This window comes from Leptosomus discolor, chromosome 1 (assembly GCF_034619465.1).
Source record: "Leptosomus discolor isolate bLepDis1 chromosome 1, bLepDis1.hap2, whole genome shotgun sequence".
NCBI classification, from domain to species: domain Eukaryota; kingdom Metazoa; phylum Chordata; class Aves; order Leptosomiformes; family Leptosomidae; genus Leptosomus; species Leptosomus discolor.
Window position 1 is genome coordinate 178,839,115 of NC_141391.1, and position 25,259 is coordinate 178,864,373.

At 40.8% G+C, this 25,259-nt stretch overlaps 1 protein-coding gene across 1 annotated transcript; it reads left to right on the plus strand.

The window, feature by feature from the left end:
- Positions 1 to 2,369: 2,369 nt before the first annotated feature.
- Positions 2,370 to 17,555, plus strand: TSPAN8 (tetraspanin 8). The gene is made up of 8 exons (XM_009951786.1): positions 2,370 to 2,429; positions 7,186 to 7,248; positions 9,943 to 10,071; positions 10,705 to 10,779; positions 10,865 to 10,972; positions 12,653 to 12,802; positions 14,880 to 14,963; positions 17,502 to 17,555. Exons 1-8 carry the CDS (start codon positions 2,370 to 2,372, stop codon positions 17,553 to 17,555), a joined length of 723 nt encoding a protein of 240 aa, XP_009950088.1.
- Positions 17,556 to 25,259: the final 7,704 nt, after the last annotated feature.

The window sequence follows — 25,259 nt, forward strand, 5'->3', positions numbered from 1 at the left end:
CAAATTTCTTCAACATCCACAACCGTTAAGTATAAAATTGTAATGAAAACAGCTTTCAGATCTACGTCCTATCTATCTTCAGCTGCTTAAATTTCGTAGACCGAATGAGAAGCTCAGCTGTGCTGGTCTTATACCTCCCAAGGATGGAGGCTGGGGAAGGGTCCAGAGATGCCATGGAGCTCTCTGCCCCTGGACAGGCCTGGGGTCCTCTGACAGCCCAGACTGTATACCACCCTGGGAGTCACTCCTGGGCATTGCTGGCGCAGACCCCTACCTGCTCAAAATCCAAGAATGCTGTGAAGAAAAGCGGGGAGGCGGAGAGGGAGCGGGCCTCTTGCGTGTGAAAGGTCCTTGCACACCAGCCTTTTTTGAAGGGCCTGTGTGTGAACGCTCATGCTTGCTTGATGTATCATTACTGACCTAGCACAGTCTTCCTCAGACAGCTCTGACTGAATGCCTGGGCTAAGCGTCTCACAGACAACAGTGCTACAGCTCAAGCCTTCTTTAATGGGTATCTATCCACCGTGCATGAAGATTTATAGCTGTGTAGTTTTTGGTATAAAATGCTGTTTCTGAACTCCACTTAAAATAAACTTAGTTTACTGCAATTGCGTGGTCTGATTGCAGACTTACCTCTTCAAATCTTGTGCCATCTGTGATTCTCTTGTTACCCTTCATGGACCTTTTCACACAATTTTACATGGCCCTTTAAACTTTTCTCATGATTCATCTGTGGCTATGGCATCCCTCCATAAAGACACCCACATTTCTCAACTTACTTATTTGTTGAGTGCTTTAGATCTAAACCATACCACATAGTTTTTTCTCCCAATCCTTACAAAATCTGTATTTCATGAGTGCAATTATTTTTAGGAACATTCTCAGATTCAGGGTGGGTATTGCGAAATAAACTAGTCAGACAGCTGATCTCCTAGAGTTAGAAAACAGAGTATTACTCCAGAAAGGAGACCAGATAGTCAAAGGCAGGTATAGAGCCACTCATAAAAATGCAAATGGTTGGTCTCTTTAGATACAATTAGTGAAAGTGAATGGAGATATTATATCATCACACCTTCATTAAAAGGTGGTTTAGAGAGCAGCTACAAAAAGTTGCTTTCAATGTAGAGTAGATTTTTATCCTTTTCTGAATCCTATAAAAGCCAGGCTCTAAGTTACATCTTTTTGTCACCATCTACAGGTGTGTTATATACTAACACTTCCCATTTTTTTTCAAATGCAAACAGCAGAATTGAAGAATGTGAACTGACAGTGAAACTGAAAAATGGGCTTGAGCCAAGGGGGCTTCATAAATCAGTACAGGCCAGCATGTCCTTAATCTCTCACACTTAAATCCTTTGTGCTCACCTGCAAAATAAAGCTTCTTTTTTTTATGATGAACTCGGGGGAACCTGTGTCTGACCCTCATCCCTCCAAGGACTGCTATACAGGGCTTCTCCAGAAAAATGGCTGATAGAAAAAACAGAGGAATGATACCTTTATTTTCCCTTCAGGATTCCTAGTTTGTGGAGCACAAAAGAAAACAAACAAGACATAAAACAAAACTAATGAAATAGGTTTATTGCCTTGTCTTGTGGGACAAATCTAGCTCCTGTTGCTGAGAGGTATCCTGCATCTGACGCCAGAACTGTGATTGCTTGCTGGGGTTCACAACGCTTTTGGGAACCTGCACAGCAGGACGTTTTGCACACTACAGTGCTCAGGTTCCAGGAGTCCCAGGATTTGACAAGCAAGAAGGAAAGGATCTGAAGTAGACTCTGAGAGAGAGAAAATGGTGGCAGATTCCTTACCCCTCCTCTGCTGGGATAACACAGACCCATCCCTTTATGCCAGTTGAATATCAGGAGTGGGAGGGTGAACGTGACCAAATGAATGTTGACAATGATCAATGGGAAATGAAAGAGTAAACGCTGTAACTTAAAAGTATTAAAGAAATGCAATCGTTTCCACCTCTTAAAAGCAGGTCTGTAAAATGTTTTTATGCTCTCTTTCCTTTCTCTTGAAACTACGACTTTATAAACTGCATTATCTATTTACTTTCAAGGCGTAGGACAAGACTAACAGAACTGTAGGAAAATACAAATCACAAAGACGCAATATGAGTCTGGAGACTCTGTGATAACACCTGGTAGTGCTTCCCCAATGCTCTGGTTAATATTTACCTGTAGTATAGGAACTATTTAAATAATTGTTGAAGCCTTGGTTACAATTTTTGCTTTCAGTAGCAGAGCATGGTGTATTTGATGTGGTTTGAGAAGTTTTCTGAAGACACAAGAACAACTTTTATATCAAAGTCAAACTCTTAGGAAAGCTTCTTCTGCAGTGCTCGTTTTTGTTGCAGCTTGTTGAAAATGGCGGGTGTAAGCAGCTGCATGAAGTACTCCATGTTCATCTTCAATTTCTTATTTTGGGTAAGTTGGTGTTTAAATTGTTATTAGTGATGCATGAAATGTGTTCAACATTATCTGAAGAGTGTAGTTGAAGGAATTGTGAAGAAAATAGAGCATTAGTGGAACCAGAATATGATTCTAAGTCAGGGAAGGAAGAATATGTTTAACTTTTGCCCTTTCCTTGGTCTTTTTTACTTCAAAATATCTTTCCGACTGCATTCAAAAGTAGACCAGCCATGATGCTGTCTCCCTGCCCATATTGTACCCCTCATGTCAAGGGACATCACTCATTTCAGTTAGAAGATACCAGACTCTCCACTTACAATGCATTGTTCTCTTGCTTTTATTGTCTATTGCTTATATCCAAAAGGCATAGAGCTGAAAATGTAGTTGCAACAGAAGATACAGAAAATTCCTTTGTATTTTTAGCCTCCTAATTCATAAATTGTTTTCATATCCTTCTTTGTGGTTCTTTGCTTTATGTTCAGTGTTGTAATTAGTTTCTGATGGTGGACAGTAAATGGTTGTAAAATGGTATGGGCTGGCAGTAGTGCCAATAGCTGTATCAAGGCAGATGCAGCACAGGGCAGCAGGTGGGATTCTGCGTGTTGTTTGGATTGTATTTGTCTATTTATCACATCTCAGCTGGTTTGCAACAATTTCAGGTCCTGGAAGCTCTGGAAAGGTTTGAGTTAAAGAACATTTCTCTCACAGTTCAACCTTACTGTCAGCTTTCCCGACAGAGATTTGTCAGGTTCACCAGAGGTTCACTGAAACCAGAAGCGGAACTACTAGCCACATTATGGGCTTTGCCTCAAGGGATTTTTCTAAGTGGAAAGGTGATACCATTCAAAAGGGACCACAAACAGTAGCCTTGGAAAGTTTGTGGCTAGCCAAAATGAGAAGAATTAGCGAAATTCTTTGATTGCTTGTGGACCTCACAAACAAATTCCTAACAGGCCAGTGATGGTTTGGACTGCCTCCCCCTCTTCTTCCTCCACCTCCATCAAGGCAGATTGAAGATATTTGACATCTGTGTTGAAGTTTTTCTGCAACAGTACTTAAAAGAGTCCATAAGTTTCTGACTTGGAATTCCTACCCCTCAGGAAGTTTATCCTGTTTACATTAATCTGTATTTTCTGTAAGCTAAAACAGGCAAATGTCTCACACCAGCATTAGAAAAGCACCAAACTACTTCTGGAACAAACATGTGAATAACGACCCACGCCTAAGCCTCCAGTGACAGCATGGGTTTTCTAGGAAAAAACACAGGATGCAGTCCTGGGGGAGGCTTGAAGGCTCAGGAAACAGGCAGGCATGGAACAAACTTCCCAAACCTATCTTTATGCCAAAGGCAGGAAGATCTGTACTCTATTCTGGGGAAGAATATGCTGAGAGCATTTGCTGTGCATGTGACTGCCTGGATGAGACAGAGGTGGACAGGAATGCAGCCATAGTTATTTTAAAGGAAGGCATTTAGCACTACCAAGATAGGGAAGAACAGACCATGGTGCAAACCGGAATATGGGCCGATGGAGTACAATGAAGCTGAATTCTTTGATTCACATTCCTGTCTCTAATTCCTGGAAATCATTAAATTCCTGTAGTAAAGTACAGGGGGAACAGTGAGGTCCCACAGCTGCTGTCCCTGGTGCACAAGGCAGTTGGCAAGCAGAAAATTAAACTCATAGTGGGAAATGAAGGTGACTTTGACCTTTAACTAGATAAGAGCAACGGCTGCATATTTACCTGGAGTCTTTCATTTTAAGCCCTCTGCAATCTCTCTGGGAGTGTCCCCTCTTATAAAACTCAGAAATGGGCTTTCCAGCCTTCTGATGCCTTTTTCTAAGCAGCTCTTACAGCACAGAATGAAGTGTATAAGCCCTGGAATAGTCTAAGCTATCTCTGAAAAGTGGCACTGGCTTCACTACATGACATGCCCCCTGGGAATCTACAGTCCCGTGAGCCCCATGCTGGGCTCCAGCATGTCCACAGAGTTTTGCATCCTCCCAGTTTGGTGAAATAAAGCTGAATATGAGCTTTTGAAGACCTGTGCTTTGGAGCTGGTTGCCTGTATGGAGCTTTTAATAGTCCTTAAGTTAATCCGTAAATCAGTTTTGTGCATTAAACCTGACATGTAGCTCAGATTTTTCCTCTTTCCCTTCTTCAGAGTTTGCAGGATATCCAGTCTCACCTGCTGCCCTCATTCTGTCAGCTTGTGCTACTCCACATCATGCAGAATCGTAGAATTACCTTTTTTTTTTCATTAAATACTGATGTCTGATCCTAGTTTGAGGAAACCCAATCGGTGACAGAGCAATCTTTGATCAGCTGTTGATACCAGACTTGCAGTCCCATCTACGACCAAAGTGGCCCCTTCCCCGTACCTTACATCTGAACATCTTGATCCCTGAAAGTAGCAACGCAGCTGAGCCACAGACCACATTCTCTGTAGGACCTTCTAAACAATGTTAATTTTGGGTATCTCAAGGAAATATTCCAGTCAAATGTGTTCCTGAAGAGGAACAATCTTGCAGAAAGCTCCTCCTGATACCCTTAAATTGTCTGCTTAAAAAGTGTGTGCCAGTGGGGGGAATTCCCCATAGATACTTGTGTTTGAGAAGTGCAGGGTCTTGATATACTGCTGGTCCAGAGTCACGGCAGGCTCATCTGGGGTGATACTAATTTAACTAGGCTATATTTCTTCATCACACCGAGACTGAAGGGCTTGAGAATCGAAGGACCAATTGAATTTGAAGGACAGCAGTCCTGTTCCTGGTCAGTTTATGAGACCGTGACAAGGTCACAGATTCTTGGTCAAGGGTTAAGGCAAAGCTACGATAGCCATCTAGTTTTAGGAAAATGGGTGAGGGCTTTTCAAAGAAGCTCTTTTTATTCCATTGGAAAATACTGGTTAATTAAAAATAAAATTTCCTGAAATTAAAGTTTCTTTAGTCAAAATTTATTTTAAGAAAAGTTGATAGTTAGGATGTAATATTCCAGCAAACTTGAAATGTTTGACTTAGAATCTTTGGGAACAGACCATTTTGATTTGTTATCCCAAAACTTTTCTTTGTGTGTTCTTATATACTTTGTATATCATGAAAATAACCAGAAAAAAAACATTAAGATTTTACTGAAATTAAGCATTTTTTATCGGCCTAAACCAACTCTATTTTTATAATTAAAATTTTAAAAGTTTTGATTTATAAATGATGGCTTTTTGATTGGAGGAAATAAATATTGTAGCATTTCCATTTGATTGGTAAGTTCCTATACATTCAGCTATATTTACTTCTACTACTGTGCTGTATTTTTATGGGAGGTCCTATATAACAAATAGGGCAGTGGGCCAAATTCTGTTTGTATTTGTAGCAATAGCTGCTTAAGTGGAAATTTTCACATTAGCGAGCCCATGTTGTCTGTTGCATAGCCACATGGCTCACATAGCGCTGCTGAACAAGACCCAACTATAGAGTTATATGATACCATCAGTTTCTAGGCAGATTCTGTGGGATTGTTTCAGTGGGGAGTTCTAGTTAAATCTGATAACACGATATAGCTGTCATCGATCCTTTTCATGTTTAACATCTACTTATAGGAACTTTACTTTGAGGAGGAAAATGTGTAGTACTCATGTCTGCATGCTGGCTCTGTTCCATATTAAATAATCTGCTAAAGTCGTTATGGTCTTTGATGCCGAATACTATATGAAACCTTTTGTGGGGAAAGTATTTTTTAAGAAAAATTATCTAAACCATGTAAAAATAGCTCTTCTCATTGTAAAAGGTTAGGAAGAGTCCCAGTCTTCATGGGAAGCTAATAACAACATTTCAGGGCCATTTATGACTTGAGTGTCAATGACACACAGGAAGATAATTCTAAATCTGACTAGTCTCTGGTCCTCAGTGATCTCTCTTTCCTACCAGTCATCTCAGTAGGCACAATCTTACACCTGATTAGCCTCCTAATTACCTGTCTCCAACACTTAATAAAGAGAAATTCTGTGTAAGAATCGTCATGGACGAGGTTAGGAACAGAGTGAGTGGTGCATAGTGGAATGGTACCTCAACAATCAATGCAACAGAAGCATACCTGGTGATTAGGGAATACATCTGGCCCTGGGGTTCATCTGCCCTGACTTCAACATCTTAAAGCAAGTCATCCCGGTCTAACTTTCACATGTACAACACCAAGTATAATTGTTTTCTGTAAAAGTGTAATAGAAGTAATAACTATAGGTATTTTATAGGAGGAACATTCTAAGGATTGGAGATGGCCAGATATTGTTGCAATAGAAACAGCAGAAAGACTTTATTTAGAATTTTTCCTGATAGTTTTACCACAGAGAATAAGTATCCTGAATAATTCTAGAAACAACATTTATACAAACATCCCTTATGAAACCTCATGTGTTTCCATTATACAAGAAACAGTGTTCTTTAGAGCCGTGTTATATACATACAATAGCAATTTATATTCCTCTCTCATCTGACAGAATTTCTGTATGCTTCCCAACCACATGTATAAATCATCAAGGAAATGTGGAGTCCTCTGAGGTAGAAGCATCAGGGATTTGGTGCATAACTGAACATTTAACTACCCTTATGAAGTTTCCTGGATATGAATCAATATTCTATGCTCCAGCAATTCATGTTTCTTTCACTTTGCCAAACAAATGATTTCAGAATTTTGGCCAGCATCTGGTGCAATTTGGACTCTGAACATTAATCTAAAATTGCTGATCTTTCTGAATATTCATTATTTTCTCCTGCAGGTGTGTGGTTCCATTATTTTGGGAGTCTCTATATGGATACGTGTTAGCAAAGATGCTCAGCAGGTAAATATATGCAGTAACACCAGAACCATGTTAAACATGGAAGCCACTGCATACACTTCCATTTCCCATCTTCATTTTCACAAATTTGTTATGTTTTTATTGAGGCTATTTGTGGGGGTAAATATTAATGCATTTTTTGATGTTTAAGATTAAACAAGATGGTACAGGTAGTTAGATAAAGTGATGGATGTAAGCATAGACGTGTGACTACAAGGAGTGTCTTCTAGTGTTAATGTGAGTTCTTGAAGATGCACACTGATTTCTATTGGAAAACATGTCTCTCTGTCCTCTCATGGAAACTAATGATGGTTTTGTCATTGATTTCAGTTTTAGAATAATGAGGAGCAATGCGGCTCCTAGACTTTTCAATATCTTTCTCTGTTAGAATAGTATAGTCATATTTATTCCTACGGTTACTTCCATATGTTTGTAGGGGATATTTTTACCTTTCTCTCTGTGGTCAATAACACAATTATTATTTCCCCAGTAACTGCGACTTTGGAAGGGAGCAAGGATTTTTCCCTACTATTTTCAGTGGCTCCTAAAAAACACCTTATCTTTTACCCCTCATATTTATATAGAAAGAGTTTTAGAGACCCAAAAATCTTTACTTTGGATGAAAATGTCCTAACAGCCTTCCTGTAGGGGAGAAGAAAATCCCTGAGTTCCCCTCCTGGATTTTATCTGGGTTATTAAATTACTTCAGACTTTCTGACTTTCCTTTTCCGCAAAGCTGGGGAAAATACAATTTTGAGGAGCCCTTGATCTTGCAGCCATGCAGCAGAGGCCGGTCCTGTTGGTGCAAAGGCCCTTTGGCCCTGCGGGCCCTGCCAGTCTTTTGCCAAGTGTGTTCCCAGTGGCACTGGCCTCTGATGTGCTTCCGCCACCCTTGAGTGAAGCTGATTTCACAGCTCATAGATGCTTCTCTAAAAGGCACTGTGCAATCTTTGTACGTTGGTGCTTTGTTATACTAACAGGAAGAACAATCTGACTGAGGTTTAAGCAGTATATTTCTCCTTGTGAATTTGGGCCATAGAAATGTAAATGAATTTGAAATTTTAATTTGCATACTTCTATTTCCAAAAAAGACTTTCTGGCTATAGAAGGTTAAAAATGGCCAGGTGAGACCCGGAAGTATTTTTTTCAGCTTTCAGGTGGAGCTTTTAGTATAGATTAAGTTGCAAATCTTTAAATCTCTCCTCTGCTTCTCTACTGCTTCTCTACTTCTCCAGTCAAGAAACAATAATTTTTAAGTCAATATTTTCCCACCTGCAAACAAAAGGATGGTGGAGATAAGAAGATAGGTTTATATATTTCCTGCCATTTGGCTGATGACAGTGTTTTGCCCTTAGCCAGTCCCAGATGGTTAATGTCTGGCAGAGGATGGATGCAACAGAGCTCAGTTCATGATGACGTTGTGCCACGGGGTAAATTATATCATGGGGGAAAGCTCTGCCATTCTCTGCTGTGGAAGAGGAAGAATGACAACTTTCACTCTTCAATCAACATTTTACAAGAAGCTAAAATTGCCATACTTGCTAGTTGACCATCTCTAGTATGATAGGTCAGATGATACAGTGGAGCTTGGAAAACCATAACTACTATTGCCCTTTCTTATGTTTTGAGAGATTTTCTATTTAGAAAAGCACACTTAAGTGTGTCCCAAACTGGTTTCCTGAAGTGACACTTAGTACTCCTCAAAAACTGTGAATTAAGAGTAGGGACCAAAACCGAAAGCGTTTTCTCTCATTTTTGCCTCTAGGCAGGCAAAGTTCCCATTCAAAACCAATGCATGTTTTGCCGGAGTAATAATTGAACAGACCATAAGGAATTGGCTGTAGATGAATAGAGCTTTCTAAGAATAAATAACAAGAGGTTCAGTCCAACTTGGAAGGGGAAAGAACGACACATTCTTCAAATTATGCTTGTCCATATACCTTTGCAATTTCCATCAGAAGATAACTGTGACAACTTCCAGGCATTTTTGCTAATCTTGGCACCAGCCACACTGGAAAATATTCTTTGAACATTTTTTCTCTGTTTTGGCCTTTGGCTTTAGTCACTCCTATGGGAACTGAATAATTTGATATTTAATAATATTGAGGTATATGAATTGTTTAGTTGAATGTCTCACACATCAAAATACAGTCCTCATCTCTGAGGGTAATATTAGAGATCATGCCTAAAAAAAAGAAAAAGAAAGCTGCTTTGGAAAATACATCTAACTATTTCTCTAGTATATCCAGCATCGCTCTGAGAAGTGTTCTCTCAGGAACAGCCACAGAGTGTATTCCTAGCCTTCTAATGACAAACAGAGGTTTTGTTTCTTTAACATTTGGTTAATGTAGAAGAAATTTTGAGATAATAAGTTTTGCCTCTTCCAGTAAAAAGCAAAGATTCATTGACTGAAACCTAACTGAAAGCCGCTTTAAAGTCAAGAGATCTTTATTTACTTTGTAGAGTTGACTTCCATCTTTTGCAGAGACAAAGGCTGTGAAAAGCCAGGTTCTACCAAGTTCACCAACAAAATATTTAAAAGGGGGCATTAGATGTTTGATTATTTATGGATCAGAATTTCTCCATGGTTGCTAATCAGTATGTTTATCAGTTATGAAGTAATTCTCTTGTTTTGGGGGATACAGACGTTTTTAGTAAGAGCTTGTCGCTGAAAGATTTTTTCCCCTCTCTTTTCAGGACTTGGACATAGACAGCAGCATGTTCGCAGGGGTTGATCTGCTGATAGCTGTGGGCTCCATCATTATGGTCCTTGGGTTTCTGGGGTGCTGTGGTGCCGTAAAGGAGAGCCAGTGCATGCTGCTGTTGGTAGGAAAGAAATACATTTGTCTACCTTTAACAGGGTGCAGCTGCATTTGATGGATAAGGTCCTTGCAAGTAGGACCATCAAATGAGGATGGGAGCCTTTTTGTTTAGTCACATGTTTGATTACGATCATGTGTTTTCATTGCTTACCTTGTGATTGAGCCCCTCTGAATTCTAGTGCAGAAAAAATGACGGATGGTGTCATCAACAAGAAGACAGGGTCCAGAGAGCCCCAAGCATGTCACTAGCTTTTTATCCATCCAACCATCACCAAAGTTCCCTCCACCAATTTCCCCCACTACCTATCCCATTTAAATTCATAAATTCCTAATTGCTCCCTTTGATGGTCTTCCTAGAGCGCCCTCCCTGTCTTGCCCAATGCCTCTCACCTACTGCTCATCATGCCACTACTCTGGTGTGCTCCTTGTTTTGATCAGCAGCTGAGCACGCTCTGTCTCGAGTACCCCATTTTCATATCTCCAAAGAAGGAATAACAGGAGGAGCTCTGACTGGAACTTCAGTTCATTCTACCTACATGATTATCAAAGCACATGAAAGCTTAACATTCACTTAGAAGAAATTATATAATCTTGGTCAAAAGTCCTATATTCTTCTCCCCTTTTGTTTTCTTCCTAGTTTTTTATTGGGCTGCTTCTGATCCTGATCCTTCAGGTCACAGGAGGTGTTTTAGGAGCAGTGTACAGATCTCGGGTACGGTATTATTCTACATTTTCACTGAAGTTTTCCCAGAGTTTTGTTTCTACCCCAAAAACTAATAAAATATTTGGACTTGCAGATTAAAACAGCCCTTAATGAGACTCTCCTGGAGAATGTGAATTTATTGCAAAGCTCTACAGAAGAATCTATGGTGTTTCAAGAGAAGTTCCAGAAGTTTGAGACAATGGTAATTAAAATGTAACAAAGGGCAGGGGCTGTTGCTGTCTATTCCACCTCTAGCATTTTTCTGTGCTTCATTTTATGGCTACTCTGCCGTAGATTTGAATTTCATTCTCTGGGGATGGGGAAGGGTCTGACTTAAATGCAAGTTAAAACCCTACAACAAGGAGGCTTCTATTCTCTTGATATGACATTGGCTTTCTGTGATAATTTCTTTGTGCAATAGTGTTTATAAGAGCAGTAGGGCAAGGGCACGTAAGTGATTCTGACAGGCAGCTAAGCTCTTTCATGAGAAGGCTGCCTGCTCCTTTGTTACAGCTTTCCGTTCTGAAGAGACATGCTCCTTCGCTGTATCCCAGCTAAGAACTGTCCAGTACTCTTAAGGCAGTATTACCCCAAGGATAAGGAAAACTTCAGGAGCGTATTTCATTTGGAATATCCTATTGCTACAAAGTCGTTAAGCGCCACACTTTACTGTGTGAGAAGGTGGAAGAAAATATGATAAAAGGGAGGTTTGTTTGCTCTGTGCTTATACCTATCCTGGCTTCCCCCATCTGCAGGTCCACAGAAGGTGGACACTTGGTGCCAGCTCACTGCTGGGCATCATACAGAGAATACCGTTGAATCTCCCTGCTATCATTGATGGTGTAGACTCCTGCCCCTCCCATCTGTGCATTGATGGAGTGCCTGCTGTTATTTTTGTTTATTATTATTCCCTAATGGGGGGTGACTTTGATGGGTAGGCTCAAAGAATTCCTGTATGTTTAAAGGCTGCTAGGGTGAAAGAAAAGGAAGTGAGAAACAGTATTTGGGTGGCTTATATTACTCCCACTTCTCCTTCCCCATTCCACCTCCAGCCCTGTTCTCTATTTCTGAGCCAGCTTATTTCTTCTGATATAATAAGCAGCTCCCTGGAGGGATGACTGAAGGGTGAGCAAAATGAAAAATCCTGTAATTGTTGTATTAATTTTTAAATAGACCAGGATTGCTTTATTGTGTTCCACAGTTTTTGCTTTTATACAAAATCATGTGAACATTTCCAGCTGGTTTTTAAAAGAGGGAGGACCTCAAATCCAAGTCTACACCCCTGAGCTTTAGTGGCTTGAATAAAGTGGAACATGAAGTGAAACTGCACCTGGTTTAGGTTTCACAAACCCCAAATGCAGGCCTGGCCTGCTCAGTCCCTTTCTAATTTAAAGGGCTAACCATCATTCAAGGTGGTTATTTTTCTGGATTTCAGAGTTTTAGTGCCTGAATTTTGCATTTTCAGTCTGGCTTTTCAAGATGTGAAATGTGGATGTTACTGGAGCTGCTACTTGCCTTCTGCAAGTATAACCTGCAGAAAGAAGACTTGATTATCAAAAAATACTATACTCAGTGTTGTTCCATGTTCCAGTTCCATTCTGGCACTGGCAATTACTAGCTTTATAGTATGCTAAAGACTTTTGAGCACAGTATGCTGCAACTCTGGGTTTTTTTCCTTTTTTTACCCCTTTTTTTAGACTTGTGCACTTACATTCTTATAACATGGAAATGTAAAGGGTGTTTGAGACGTAGCAGTTTGGGACAACTTCCACATGGGAAAAGATGAAAGGAATTTTCTCCATTGTTCCTCTCAGTTCCCTTGCCTACTCTTTAACTGCAAATCACTTTTTTCCTCATGTCCCCATTTTCTCCTTTCTTGCAGAACCATTGCTGTGGTTTGCTGCAGGGACCTGCAGACTGGGGAAAAAATTTTAACACTGCTGTTGGTGGCAATAAAGTCTGTGAGTGTGAACTACAGAACTCATCAGCAGATCTCTGCACCAACTTTCAAGGCAGATACGTTTATAAAACGGTAAGAAAAAAGATAATGTTACACTCTTCTTTCCAAAAAGAGCTTTTAATCCAAGGTTGTCTTTGGTGACTGGCATAGTCAGCAGTTCTGTATCTTTCCAAAAAGTCAGTTTTGCCTTCTCTTGATTTGCCAGAATTGCCCCTGTGCCAACTATTGTGAAATTACTGTTCATACATGAAATATGCTGCTGCTTCCTCTTCCTGGGATGCCTCTGTTTTAGCTATTCAGTGCAGTACCCTTAGGACCTCAGCAGTCTGCTTGGTTACTATGAGTGAAAACTATTATGGCTTTGGGGTCAGGTTATGTCCCTGGGTCAGAGCAGCACGTCAGCTACCCTTTGGCTCTCATTCCTCCTTTGGAAGGTTAAGTTCCCACCCAGGCTCATTCTGGTGTAGACATGTTGACTCAGAGGCTTTCAAAGGGCTAAGGGATACTGGAAAATGAACACATTAAATGCAAGACCTTTGGGGTTTTGTAGTCTTTTATTAAAGAAACCCACACTCATTTTGCAGAATCTGCTGGAAAGAAACCTTACATGTTGGAGGCTTCATGGCAGCATACTCAAAGTGTAATTTCCTACAACTACAGCCTTTTAAAAAGCTTGTGGCAGTTAATGTAATAACAAGGCAGAAATGTCTGGTGACAGAGAACAGGAAAACTACTCAAAAATTGGTAGATGGGCAGCAGAGATCTCAATTAATTAATTTCATGATTTATCTGTCTTCTTATACGGAAGTTTGGACTTCATGTACAGAAAGAAAAATATGAAAAAGAAGTGGATAATTAGCACAAAATAGTTGCATTTTTAGAATGCTGGTGGTACAAAATTTGCCAATCTGCATCTAGCACAAAGCAGGTTTTAGCAAATGTCCATTCTGGTCATATGCTTTCCTAAATGCACAGCTCCTTAGCCAAGTCCTGCCTGAACACTAATTTCCTCCCTGTGTAGTCCCACAGAAGCAAATACTCTTTTAAAGGAAGGGAACAGTCTGGTTAATAGAGGATGCCAGAACCCAATCTGGAAACAAGATATATACAAGGAGGCTGTTTTGGCCACGTTTTAATGTCTTTTTGGCCTCAGGCAAACCCTCAAAGGAACACATGAGAAGCCATCAGTGAAATTACTGCAGGTGCAAGATATCGCTCTCATGAACACACAGATTTCATGGTGGTGTTAGATGCTAGTGAAGGCATTCGACTCTTGTGATCCAGGAAAAAAGATTTGAAATCCAGTGCAGTTCTGAGTCAGCTTAAATGAGAGGTTTTTTAGAAGGACTAGAAGAAGATCCATGTGTTTATGGTGAGGAAGGAAATATGGTGAAAGGATATAACTGTATTTGGGGGGAAGGCAGTTGTAGTGTTGGAACAGTACTGTAGTTTTGATGATTGAAGCCGTACTTGGCTTTCCCTACAGTTTGCAAAAGGAGTATTGTCAATGCCTGGAGAAGATATAATCATTATATGAACAGATGTATGCATTTATTAAAAAGGAGAGTAGTTCTGCATAGAACTTCAGATATGAGCACTCTCTTCCAGCCCCACCGCCAGACCACCAAACATCTGTCAAAATTAATTTTTAAGCTAGATTTTATGTCCAAATATTGTTAGTTGGGCCCAATTCTAATAATAAGCTTTAAAGTTTCAAATCCAAAGATCAGATTAGTGGGAAATTGAAGTTCTCTTTCAGATCTGGTTATGGTCGCATTGGCCCTTTCCTAGCAGTGAATGATTATCAAGTGAAAGTAAGAATAAACTTTTCCTTCCTTGCCAACTGAAAATCATGAAAACATTAGGCATTGCAGCTATATGTCTTTGTTTTATATTGACTCTTTTATGGTCAGCTACTAAATCCGTCTTTGTATTTGGGAAGGCAAAGACTAGATGTCTTTCTCAGAGCACAAGGTATGTATAGCTGTGTTGTTTGTGTTTGTCAGCAACAAGCCAGAGTAAATTCAAATAGCCTTTCTTTAACACAGAGGGAAAGAGAGCGTGAGAGGAGGTCTTTTAGAGGATATATTCCTATAACCTTAGAATAATATTGGTTACCTGTGATTGATCATTTTGTCTTATTTTTCAGCCTTGTGGAGATGTGATTATCAAATACTTTAAAGACCATCTGCTCATAATTATGGGGATTGCCTTTGGACTGGCCGTTATTGAGGTACAAGTGTACACCATTAAAATATTTAGTAGCTGACACACAATATGTTGTACTTAGAAATACACTGGGAATGGGATTAAAACACCTGGCTTGTTCAATTAATAGACAAGGGGAAAGCACCTCTCACCTCAGCTATAATCTTATTGTTATTTCATATAAACAGTATATGGCTGCTGAGCTGTGAACTTCAGGTGGGATCAGACCACCCTGCTGCTTGTGTAAGTGTATCACATGGGACTTTTTCTGCAAAGATTTGACAGTCCTGGAGCCAGGCTGTGCCTTGACAACGAGTCCCATGGACAGAGGGGTGTGCGGATACCCAGCCTCAGGAAGACACGAGGCAGAATAGCTGGTCTTTTCCTCCTCTTCTTCTTTGCTTGAGGAAAAAGTCACCTCGTAAGAAAACTTAGCCCCTAAACTGCATATTCATATCATGGAGAAATTATGGTACAAAGTTATTATTCTGAGGCATAATTTATCCATTAAGATGGTACGTGAATGTGCCTGAGTGCACACCCGTGCTGCTCGATATATTCCTGTGTGTAAAAAAAGTGGAGCATGTGAGCTCTTTATTTTTCATTGTTTCATCATACACTGAAGAATTACATGCAAAATTTTCTCCAAAGAGAGGAGGAAAAACAGAGAGGTTATCCAGACAGCTACTTGATGAATGATAGGCTTTGATTAGGAGAAAATGACAAACACGGGATTTCATCATGTTGCTTTCTTCGGTCATTTTCTTTCTTTTCACTATTCCTCTGTGGTTTCCCTCATCCCTTGCCCCCCGCCAATGGATGTTTGAGGGAAAAACAGAAATGACGAAGATTGCTGTGCAGAGTTCAGTCTGTTATTCCAAGTGAAAACTTCTTAACATCATTGGCAGAGGATTACTCCTCGTGGTAGAAGAGTGGGCAAGAGCCCCAATGCAAAAATACATTTCCAGGAAAATAATAGTAAGCAGGGAAGAGTTATGCAGTTGCAGCACTGGGAGAGGACAGACCACTAACTTCTTGCTCGGCACAGGCTTCCTGTTATTTAAGATACTGTATGTGGGGGGGTCAGGTAGACTTCAGGGGGAAAACAGGTGAAATACACCAATATTAAAAGAAGGCCTTAAAAAATATAATAGAAGTGCAAAATTACATATCTAAACCAAAGGTAAGTTATAAGCCACTTTGCTCTAGTTAATGCAGTTACATGGGTTGTAGCCTTTAGTGCATTGGCCATCATTCTTCCCTGTTCTCCAGTTGGCATTTTCTGTAGTGGCTGTCTCTCCCAATCACAACAGGATTAGAAAACAACATGAATAAACAATATGAGCCTCAGCTGGTACAGATTGTCAGCTGGCAATTTACACTTGCTAAACATTTAGACTTTCCAAAGATACTAACTTACTATGACTTCTCAAGTAATTACAAATCAAAGGCCACATGCTTAACCATCTCTCTTCTTTGGAAAACCCCAGATAAAAAGAAGCGGACAAGCGAAAGTGCTCTTCCCAAGAGGTCCCCCCTCTGCCTGCTCCATGACACTTGTGGGCTGCTAATGGTTTCAGCTCACCCTATTAGTGGAAATGATACAGAGAAGGGCACAGTTTCACTTAGGGCAAGTGAAAATGTGGGCATGATATGTCAGGGAAGTCCTGTTGGCTTAATCCAGCTTTGAGTCCATCCCTTTAGTTGAACCCCTGTGTTCTGTATGCTCTCTGCTGTCTCTTCCTTAAATAAATGAATCATCCTGGTGTTCATGGCTTCATTTGGTGAAACAGCTTCACAGATTGGTTAATTTTAAATCCAGAAGGAAGTTTTCTGATCTTCTGATCTCACCAGCTGTCTGTCACAGGCTGTCGAATTTCATCCAGTAATTCCCACTACAGAAGGAGACCTTACTGAACTTTACATTTCAAGTGACAACTTCTTTAGTGGACTCAGTGTTTCTATCCCAAATCTATTACTGATGAACATAAAATATTTGTTGCATGATCACTTGCCACTCAAAATGGTGGGGTATGTGTGTAGATGTATGCCCGTGTACATATCCACATATATGCCTTTACACATATATTTACATAAAAGCATGACAGTGGAAGATAGATTTCAAAGGGAAACAACGCTTAGTATATGCAATGAAATCAGAAAGTTCCTCCAAGTTCCTTAGAAAAGATTGAAATTTTGTCCAAATTTCTTGAACTTCTCAGTATCTGCTGCTCCATTGCAGCTAACAACTGCATTTTAAACCCCCAGAGTTACAGGGTTGCCCATCCACAGAGGCAATCCGTATTTTAAACAAATCACAGAATCATGAAAGTTTTCCATCATGTCTGCAGTCTTACCTGTGGTACATGCTGATTTCATTAAAATAGCTATGTTCTAGAGTTACGTTCTTTAAGGACTACATTGGAAAAGATCTTCTGCATAGCAGATTTAGGCTGCGTGTAAATCCAAGACTCTTGCAAACAAAATGTTCCCGCTGTGTATTGGTTGTATCCTGGCTTTTCCAGGACTGCCAAGTAATACCAGAAATGTCTTTGTTTTCCAGATTCTCGGTTTGGTGTTTTCTATGAGCCTCTACTGCCAGATCCAGAGAAAATGAAACTGTGGAAGTGTCAGAACGATGACACCAGCCAAATCAAAACTTTTGTAGATAGAAGGATATTTGGCTTGGCACATTCAGATAAATATATGCATGTCCCAGACAGCTGTTCTGATGAAAACGGCAGCCCTTGTGCGCACGGATGCTTCACAACTTGCAGAATGCCCCCCTTATATTTCATAAGATTTAATGATGTGAATGTGAATTTTTATTTGCAATAAATGTCTGTCTGTGTTTATGTTTCTGAGGAGTCTATTTTATCTGAAGACAGCATTTAAGTCATGTTGAGGTTCTGAGTTCGCCATTCAGTGTGTCCGCATGGGTGTTATGCCACCTGTGGCAGAGTCACTGTAAAGAGCTGCAAATGATCTTGCAGTGGCTGGCTGGTCCAGGGAATCACACACCGCCAGACAGCTTTGCTTGTGGGACAGGGTGTTTTCATTATGAGTGTTGCAGCTCAGTTTGACACTCGATACGGTATATATGGTCAGGGTTTTGTTAGGTGTGAGAAGCAGAGGGACTAACATTCATCCAAACAGAAAAGCTGCAGTTCCCTTCTGGGATGTTTAAATCAATATCCTGGCAGATGAGATGGTCACTCTCAGGCCCAAATGATGCTTAGATTGCATACAAGAGTTGGATTTAGTGGCATGTGTTTTGCAAATATGCATCAAGGGTAAAATCCAGGCCCATGTGGAGGCAAGATGTACACAGAAGTCATGTGGGTGAGACTGCACCCAAACCGGCTAAGCAAGCAGTGGGCTTCCCAGCAGCGGGTGGGCAACTGAGGGCACAGCTGGTGACACAGCAGCATCAATATGAAGCATACCTGCCTTCAGATTGACCAAGTGTTGGCAAGTGTTGGGGACCTGAGGCACTGACAGCCCTGACTGTCCCTGCCCAGGCCCTTGCGGCTCTCACCATGTTGCCCATGGCCCAGGACTCCATGCCAGCCTCCTGGGGCCATCGGTCCATGTCCCAGTGGTGCCTCAGCTGGACCAGCCTCCAGCTCCCCACAGCCCTGCCCTGCCCTGCCCGGCAATGGGGTTCCACCAAGCTGGGCCCACCCACGGGCCCACGTCCTGGCCTGGTATCAGCCTGTCCCCATCCCCAGGCAGGTGCCTGATGCCCAAGGCTGCCCCAGTGACCCCAGACACCCTGCTCCTGGCTGGGGTGGTGGGATGAGCCCTGGCTGTCAGACCCTGCCCTATCACCCCAGGGGAGCCTGCGTGGTCCTGGCCCCCAAGCAGCTGCTGGCCCAGGTGGTTCCCTGACAGAAAGTAAACGGCATCAGGGAACAGATTTTTTATAGGTATGAAGATGCTAACGATGCTCATAGGGATCTGCTGTTTTCCAATACATGCTGATGGCCTTGCGCGTTGAGGGTTAGCTGTTTTCACCAGTCCTGCTGGGGCCCCATCTTCACCCTTAGGAGCAACTTTAAAAACCTTCAGACAGCTGCTCTTAAGAGAAAACAATGTACCATGCTCTTCTACTTTAAGACCCATCAAGTGCAACGGTCTCAAAGCACAGCCAGACTGCTCCCAGCTTGATAGAGCCATGCAACTCTTGCTTGTAAATACATTAGAAGTTTTGCTTGTGCAGATACTTTTGTCCATGCCTTATATTGACAGGACTGGGCTCAAGTAAAATTCATCTGCAACAAACACTTTCTTTTAAAACACATTCAGAGGAAAAGTTTCTGTCCCACCCCCAACCCTTTCCCTAGCACTCAGACCATTAGGCCAAGCAGTAAGAGCTGCTTTCAGAGATTCGTGTGTCTCCCAGGAAAGTCATCTAGCTACTAGACAGTTCTGCCACTTGCCCTTCCCTCTGCTGAACCTCAGAAACTCTACCAGAAGAATTCAGACTTTGCTGGACCAGAGAAATAGCACAACTCCATAACCCAGCAATACTCAAGGAGAAACACTGGCTTCTGGTTCCTCCTCCTCCCCAGACTGTTTTTCTCTGTGCATATCTTACCCATGATTTGAAATCCTGGGAACTGAGCCCGAGTCACCCAGATCATGGGACAGCAGCTGGACTCTTGGATTATCATCACAGAAAATGGGAATAGAAGAGCAAAATGCAGAGAGAATTGCGTCTTCCTCTTCCTCCTCCCCCTTCACATGAGAAGGAACGTTCTCCTCTTTGAACAAAGGACCAGAGGTTCTCCCATAGAGAGGGAGCTTAGAGCTGTGGATGCCTAATGGATGGACATGAAGGCGAAATTACAGCTCACCCTTGCTGCCAGAAGTAGTTAGCTTCAGGCAGCGATAAACTTGAGTATTACTGCTATGGATTTGTGATAAACATTGACACAAGATTGACACAATGTACACTGGCTTGGACACCAGTCTGGTCCTGTATGCTACTCTGTGGGAGACAGATGTATGAAAGCAAGGTGTTAATATATTTAAATTTTGATTGTCTGCAGCCTTGTTTTGGATATCCCTCAAAATATCCTCCTCTTGCATCAAAATAATGATCTATGATACATTAGACTTTTTGTTAAAACTATGATGCCATTAAAATCAACAGTGAAATGTTGTTGTCTTCAGTGATAAACTTTGACACATGCATTTCATCTGGAAGTAAGGTGAATTGTTCCTCTGTTTATTTAGGTAATTGTCTTTATTTCCTAAAGCTTTGAGGAATAAAACTGAAGCACTATGATTACTGCTCTCATGACTGTTTAAATGGGCTCGAATCAATTAATTCATTCAGAATATTACCAATTGCCACTGAAATGTGTTTGCCTCTAAAACACGCCTATTGGTTTTGACAGAATCATAGAATCATAGAACAGTTTCGGTTGGAAAAGACCTTCAAGATCATCGAGTCCAACCTTTGTCCTAGTTCTACCAACACCTAAGCACAACATCTACCTGTCTCTTAAACACCTCCAGGGATGGTGACTCCACCAGACGTTGCAAACCCTATTTACTTGTAATGTTCTGTAGCCTCCAAAAGTTTTCTCCTCCATTTTTTCAACAGAAAGAGCGAAAAACCGATCATAAAACAAAGACAAATCTATCTGGATGGGATTCACCTGGCCACATGCAAAATTCTACAGAGTAGAAATTCATATCATAGTATCATGGAATGGTTTGGGTTGGAAGGGACCTTTAAAGATTATCTAGCCACCCCCACTGCCATGTCTGAGCTACCTGTTTAGACTGCCCTTATAATCAATGATGAGAATTAAGCACATCTAGCATTTGAGCCATCTCATTCTAAAATAGATGTCCAAAGCAGTTAGATGAGTCATTTGTATTGCAGATAGGTGGAGTTGGAGTGAATGAATCTCACCCTGCAATACTGAACTTGTTAAAATCAATAGAAGCAGTGGTCAGTCAGGAAAGAGCATTATTACAATATTCCATGAGCATGCATTGATTATTCGTCGATTCATTGACCTTTTTACTCAGTCATAATCCAGCCTGCTAGGAAATGAGACCTGCTTGCTCTCTGGGCTGGTAGGATGAGCTTCATTTGCTGTGCAGGAATGTCCCTCTCAGAGCCACAAAGCTGTAACAGAGATGTCAGCACCACTCCTTCATGGAGTCCTCTTGGTGTTCTTATCACAGAACATTTTGAGTTAGCAGTTGTCTCAAAATAACAACAGGACATTTTTCTGAGCCCACATCCACTTTTTAATCATGATGTCCAGAATTGCTGAAATGGAATTTGACAATAAATCCTTGATAGAACAATAAAACCATAAGGGTTTTCTTTTGTGGGGTGTTGGGGAAGGTTGTTTTTGTTTTTTTCACAACAATCTCATCCAAGGTTATGTTCCTCTCAATGTTACCCAATAAAATCAAGCATACAGAGGAAAGACACATGGCCAAGTTCTTTGGAATAGCAAAGTGAGAAAAAGCATATATCATTATAATCTTTAATGATATAAGAAAAGAGTGGTAGGAAGAAAGACAATGTATCCCTGCCTTTGTTAGGGAAGTTGAATCCTAACTTAAAACCAGGTCTATTTAACACAAACTTTCATGTCAAAGCCAAACAACAGTTTAATGGCAACAGATAAGACATCGCATCTGGGTCAAACTATCTTCAAAGAATGATTTGTTATATCATTTAAGAGATTTCGAGGGAACATGTTGTTCTCAGAAGGGATTGCATTTTGGGGAAAAATACAGCATGAATAGAAAAAGAAAAAAGTTATAGTTTATGGTAAAATATGAGTCAGCAAAGCAATGTCAGGAATGCCATAAACAATGAAGGGAGCATTAATAAGTCCGTTACAGGAAACAAAAAAGAACAAAGAAAAAACCAGAGGCAGATAGACAAACAAAAAAAAAAAGAAATCTCATTTTGAAAAATTAAAGAAGAATGAAGAAAACCAGGACAGGTTAATTTGAAAGAAAAAAGACTGAAGATACTGAGCTTATCAAGATCCAAGGTTTTGCAGCACTTAGCTCAGCATGAGGGGAATTTGACCCCGATCCACTTTTGTGTCCTGGTGTCATGTCGAAAGCCAGGTCAACCTGTTCTTCATGTAACACCAAATCTGCCCCAAATTTGCTTTGCTGTTAGGACCCCTGTGAAGCCAGTGTCATAGCTGGGGCTCATTGGAGCAGAGCTAGTAGCCCAAGGGTACCCCAAGAGACAGCTCTGCTAGTTGTATAGCCCATGGGGATGCCTGTAGAATGGGCTTGAGGAGCTTGAACCGCTGGCTTTCCCTCTGGGAAGGACACCAGGGCACTGCAGAGGTGGCCCAAGTATGTTTAGAGACATGATTAAGTGAGGCTGCAGGGTTTATTTTTAAATTAAGATGGAGGATTATTAGTTTAAATTCTGAAAGAGAATTGAAACCACAAAATTAAAAGCCAGTTCTTTGCTTCTGCTGTAAGACCTGTCCTAACTGCTTAGCCAAAGGTTTTCTGGCGTAGGAGAAACTCAGCTGATTTAGGCTGGATTTGACCCTCCTCAGCTGAGGGGATATTTGACTTTGGGTTGCTTGGGTCAGCCAGTTATAGAGCAAATACCTAATGCTGCTCCAGGCCAGAACCAAAACCTCCCCCTGCAAATGTTCAGGCTGGAGAAGCTGCCTGGACACTGATCCTCCAGGAGGGACCTGGGCTGTGCCGATGTGGGGAAATGTTACATTAGGACTTCATTCAAGGACCAAAGGGAGGCTTGGATCTCTTCTGGCTTTATTCATGGCAATTTGATTATTCTTGTTAATTGTATATGAAGAAAACTGGCAGGTTTTCTCCCCGCCCCTGTCAATAGTAATATTCTCATCCTTTCACTGAAGGGCTCTCTTTTTGTGCAGTGGTTTGGATTAAATTGCTTTTTGTTCTTTTCAAGTCTTTCTTTTTTGAACTCAAAGCTGACCCTCAGTGTATTTTGCAAAATGCTGAGCCTGCTTGGGTTTCTTGGGGAGGCAGAGGGGTGATGTCATTCATCACTTGATAGGGTTGAATCCTTTGTCTATCTGAACTTGGACACTGGGGAGGAATGGGAAAATCATGCCTTTCTCTTTCTGTCTCAAACACACTTACGAATTCTCTCTCCTTGTAGAAAACAACAAGTCTCCGCAGCAATATCCCCTTCTCCCTAGATTTTATGAAATTTGCTTGAGCAGGCCGGAATTCTTTAAAAGATAGGAAGCAGAGAAGTGGAAAAGACGTGAAGGAATAAGAGGAAAGAGAAGTCCTTGGGCAGTAAGAGGGATAAGAGACTTCCTAATCTGTGAGTAGCTCAAATTCAGCTGATATAATTAGTCAGAGAGACACCAGTTTCGTCATCTATATTAACCTCTGCAAGATTGGAAAAGACTGTTTGGCCCATTTTTTTTCATGAAAACTGAACTAAACAGTGCTAATGGACTTGCACACACAAGGCTCTGGAAGAAACTGGTAAGAAAACCAGGCATTGAATATGAATAAACCCAAGTGTGCTCTCAGACAGCTTCGTAAAACAGTCTCAAGGCGTTTCAGCATACCAGCTTTTTACACCGAAAGTCTGTGATCTTGCTGCCGCAAGGAGGTTAATTAGTGGAGTGTGTTCTAGGGGTTGTATTAAAAGGCCCAAAGTGTCAGTAGTTTTGTATCTGCTATTAAATGAACATGTTGTGTTTCTAAGCTGTTTCAAACTGGGCTTTTGCAGTGTTTGTTATCTAAAAGATTTGTCAGATCAGCTAAACTCAGGTTGATATGTGAATACTGACTATTTTGTTGCTGTAATGCGTTTTCTTGCTAAAGTTTCAGCTGAATATAGTACTTCACTGTAATACAAATATTTCCCAAACTCTGTTTCATTATATTCATGAATTAAAGCAGCAGCTACACTCTGAACCATTAAATCTATCATTACTCAACTTCACATTAAGTTCTTTATTATTACAGTTAATTCAGACCAGGAAAGATCTTTTGTAGATTTGATTCTGCTGCGGATGAGAAAGGAATTGAATGTACTTACTACTGTCTCTGTTAAAAAGCTATCTTTTAGAATTATATGAGTTTTGTTCAAAAATGTTTGTCAAAATCATCTTTGACTAAGGCTTAATATCTGTACCATTGATTAGCAGTATATTAAGAGTACTATTAGGAAGTGAAGCCATGGAAATCAATGTTGGCTTCATCAGAGCCTCCATTATTTATCTCTCTTCCCTGTCTGTACAAGTCTTTACTGCCGTAAATACTGTTGAGATCCTCTGGTATAGGATTAAAATAGACTCTCAAGAAGACAGTGACTGAGGAAATTCTTTAATAAAAAGTATATAGTAATGATGTAAGTAGGAACAGAAATGAATATACCAAAGAAATATACCAGCACTGCATTACTGCATAGGAAGAGAATTGCAATCACTTCTCCCATTGCTGTAGCAAAGGAGTTGGGAGCACGCTGCCCTGATACTTGGGCTATTGCACTTCCATGTGTGTTTATAGACAGGCAAATAGATGGAGTGGGGAGTACAGATTGCGTGGCAACAAGGCTCAGAACATCAGAAAAGGAAGTGAATGCGAATGATGTACCTAATGGCAATTGGGAGAGGAATTCAGGGAGCCAGAACGTGAATTATGTGAACCAGAAAGCGATGGGAGCAACAAGACAGAAGTTACAACCAAACCTGATGGGAAGCATGATGAATCCCTGGAGCCTCTGGCAAACTGATCAAGGACAGGACTGTTTGTCAGCACAAATGAGAAATTACAGACTACTGAACACAACAGTGTGTGCTGAAAGGGGAAGGAAATGAGGGCTTGTTTTATAGTGGTTGGATTTCAAAAATGTCCTCTGCTCTAAGAGACATTCCAGATTCTGAAAGTGTTCATCACATTAAGTACAGGAAATTGTCTGTCAGATACGGTTTTCGGTACTGTGATTGTGGTGCAAAGGATCCAGATGTGCTATCTCTGACATGCTTAATACCATAGCACAAACAATTACGATGAATTACCTTCTCCCTGTGGTTTAAGATTCTGCTCTCATTCTACACACGGACACTTACGGTGACATGGGGAACTTCCTGCTATTCTGCTATTACTTTTTTCATACTGTTTTTCAGACTTTCAGCCAGTAGAAAAAGAATTTGAAGCAATGAAATAAAGACGCTGTTCTGAAGTACAGTGTGGTGAATTTGTTTAAACATAATTTTTAAAATATATATACAAATCATCTGAGAAACCTGTGGCTTTAGCATAAGAGATGTGCTACAAATACAAAAAGTTGTGGACA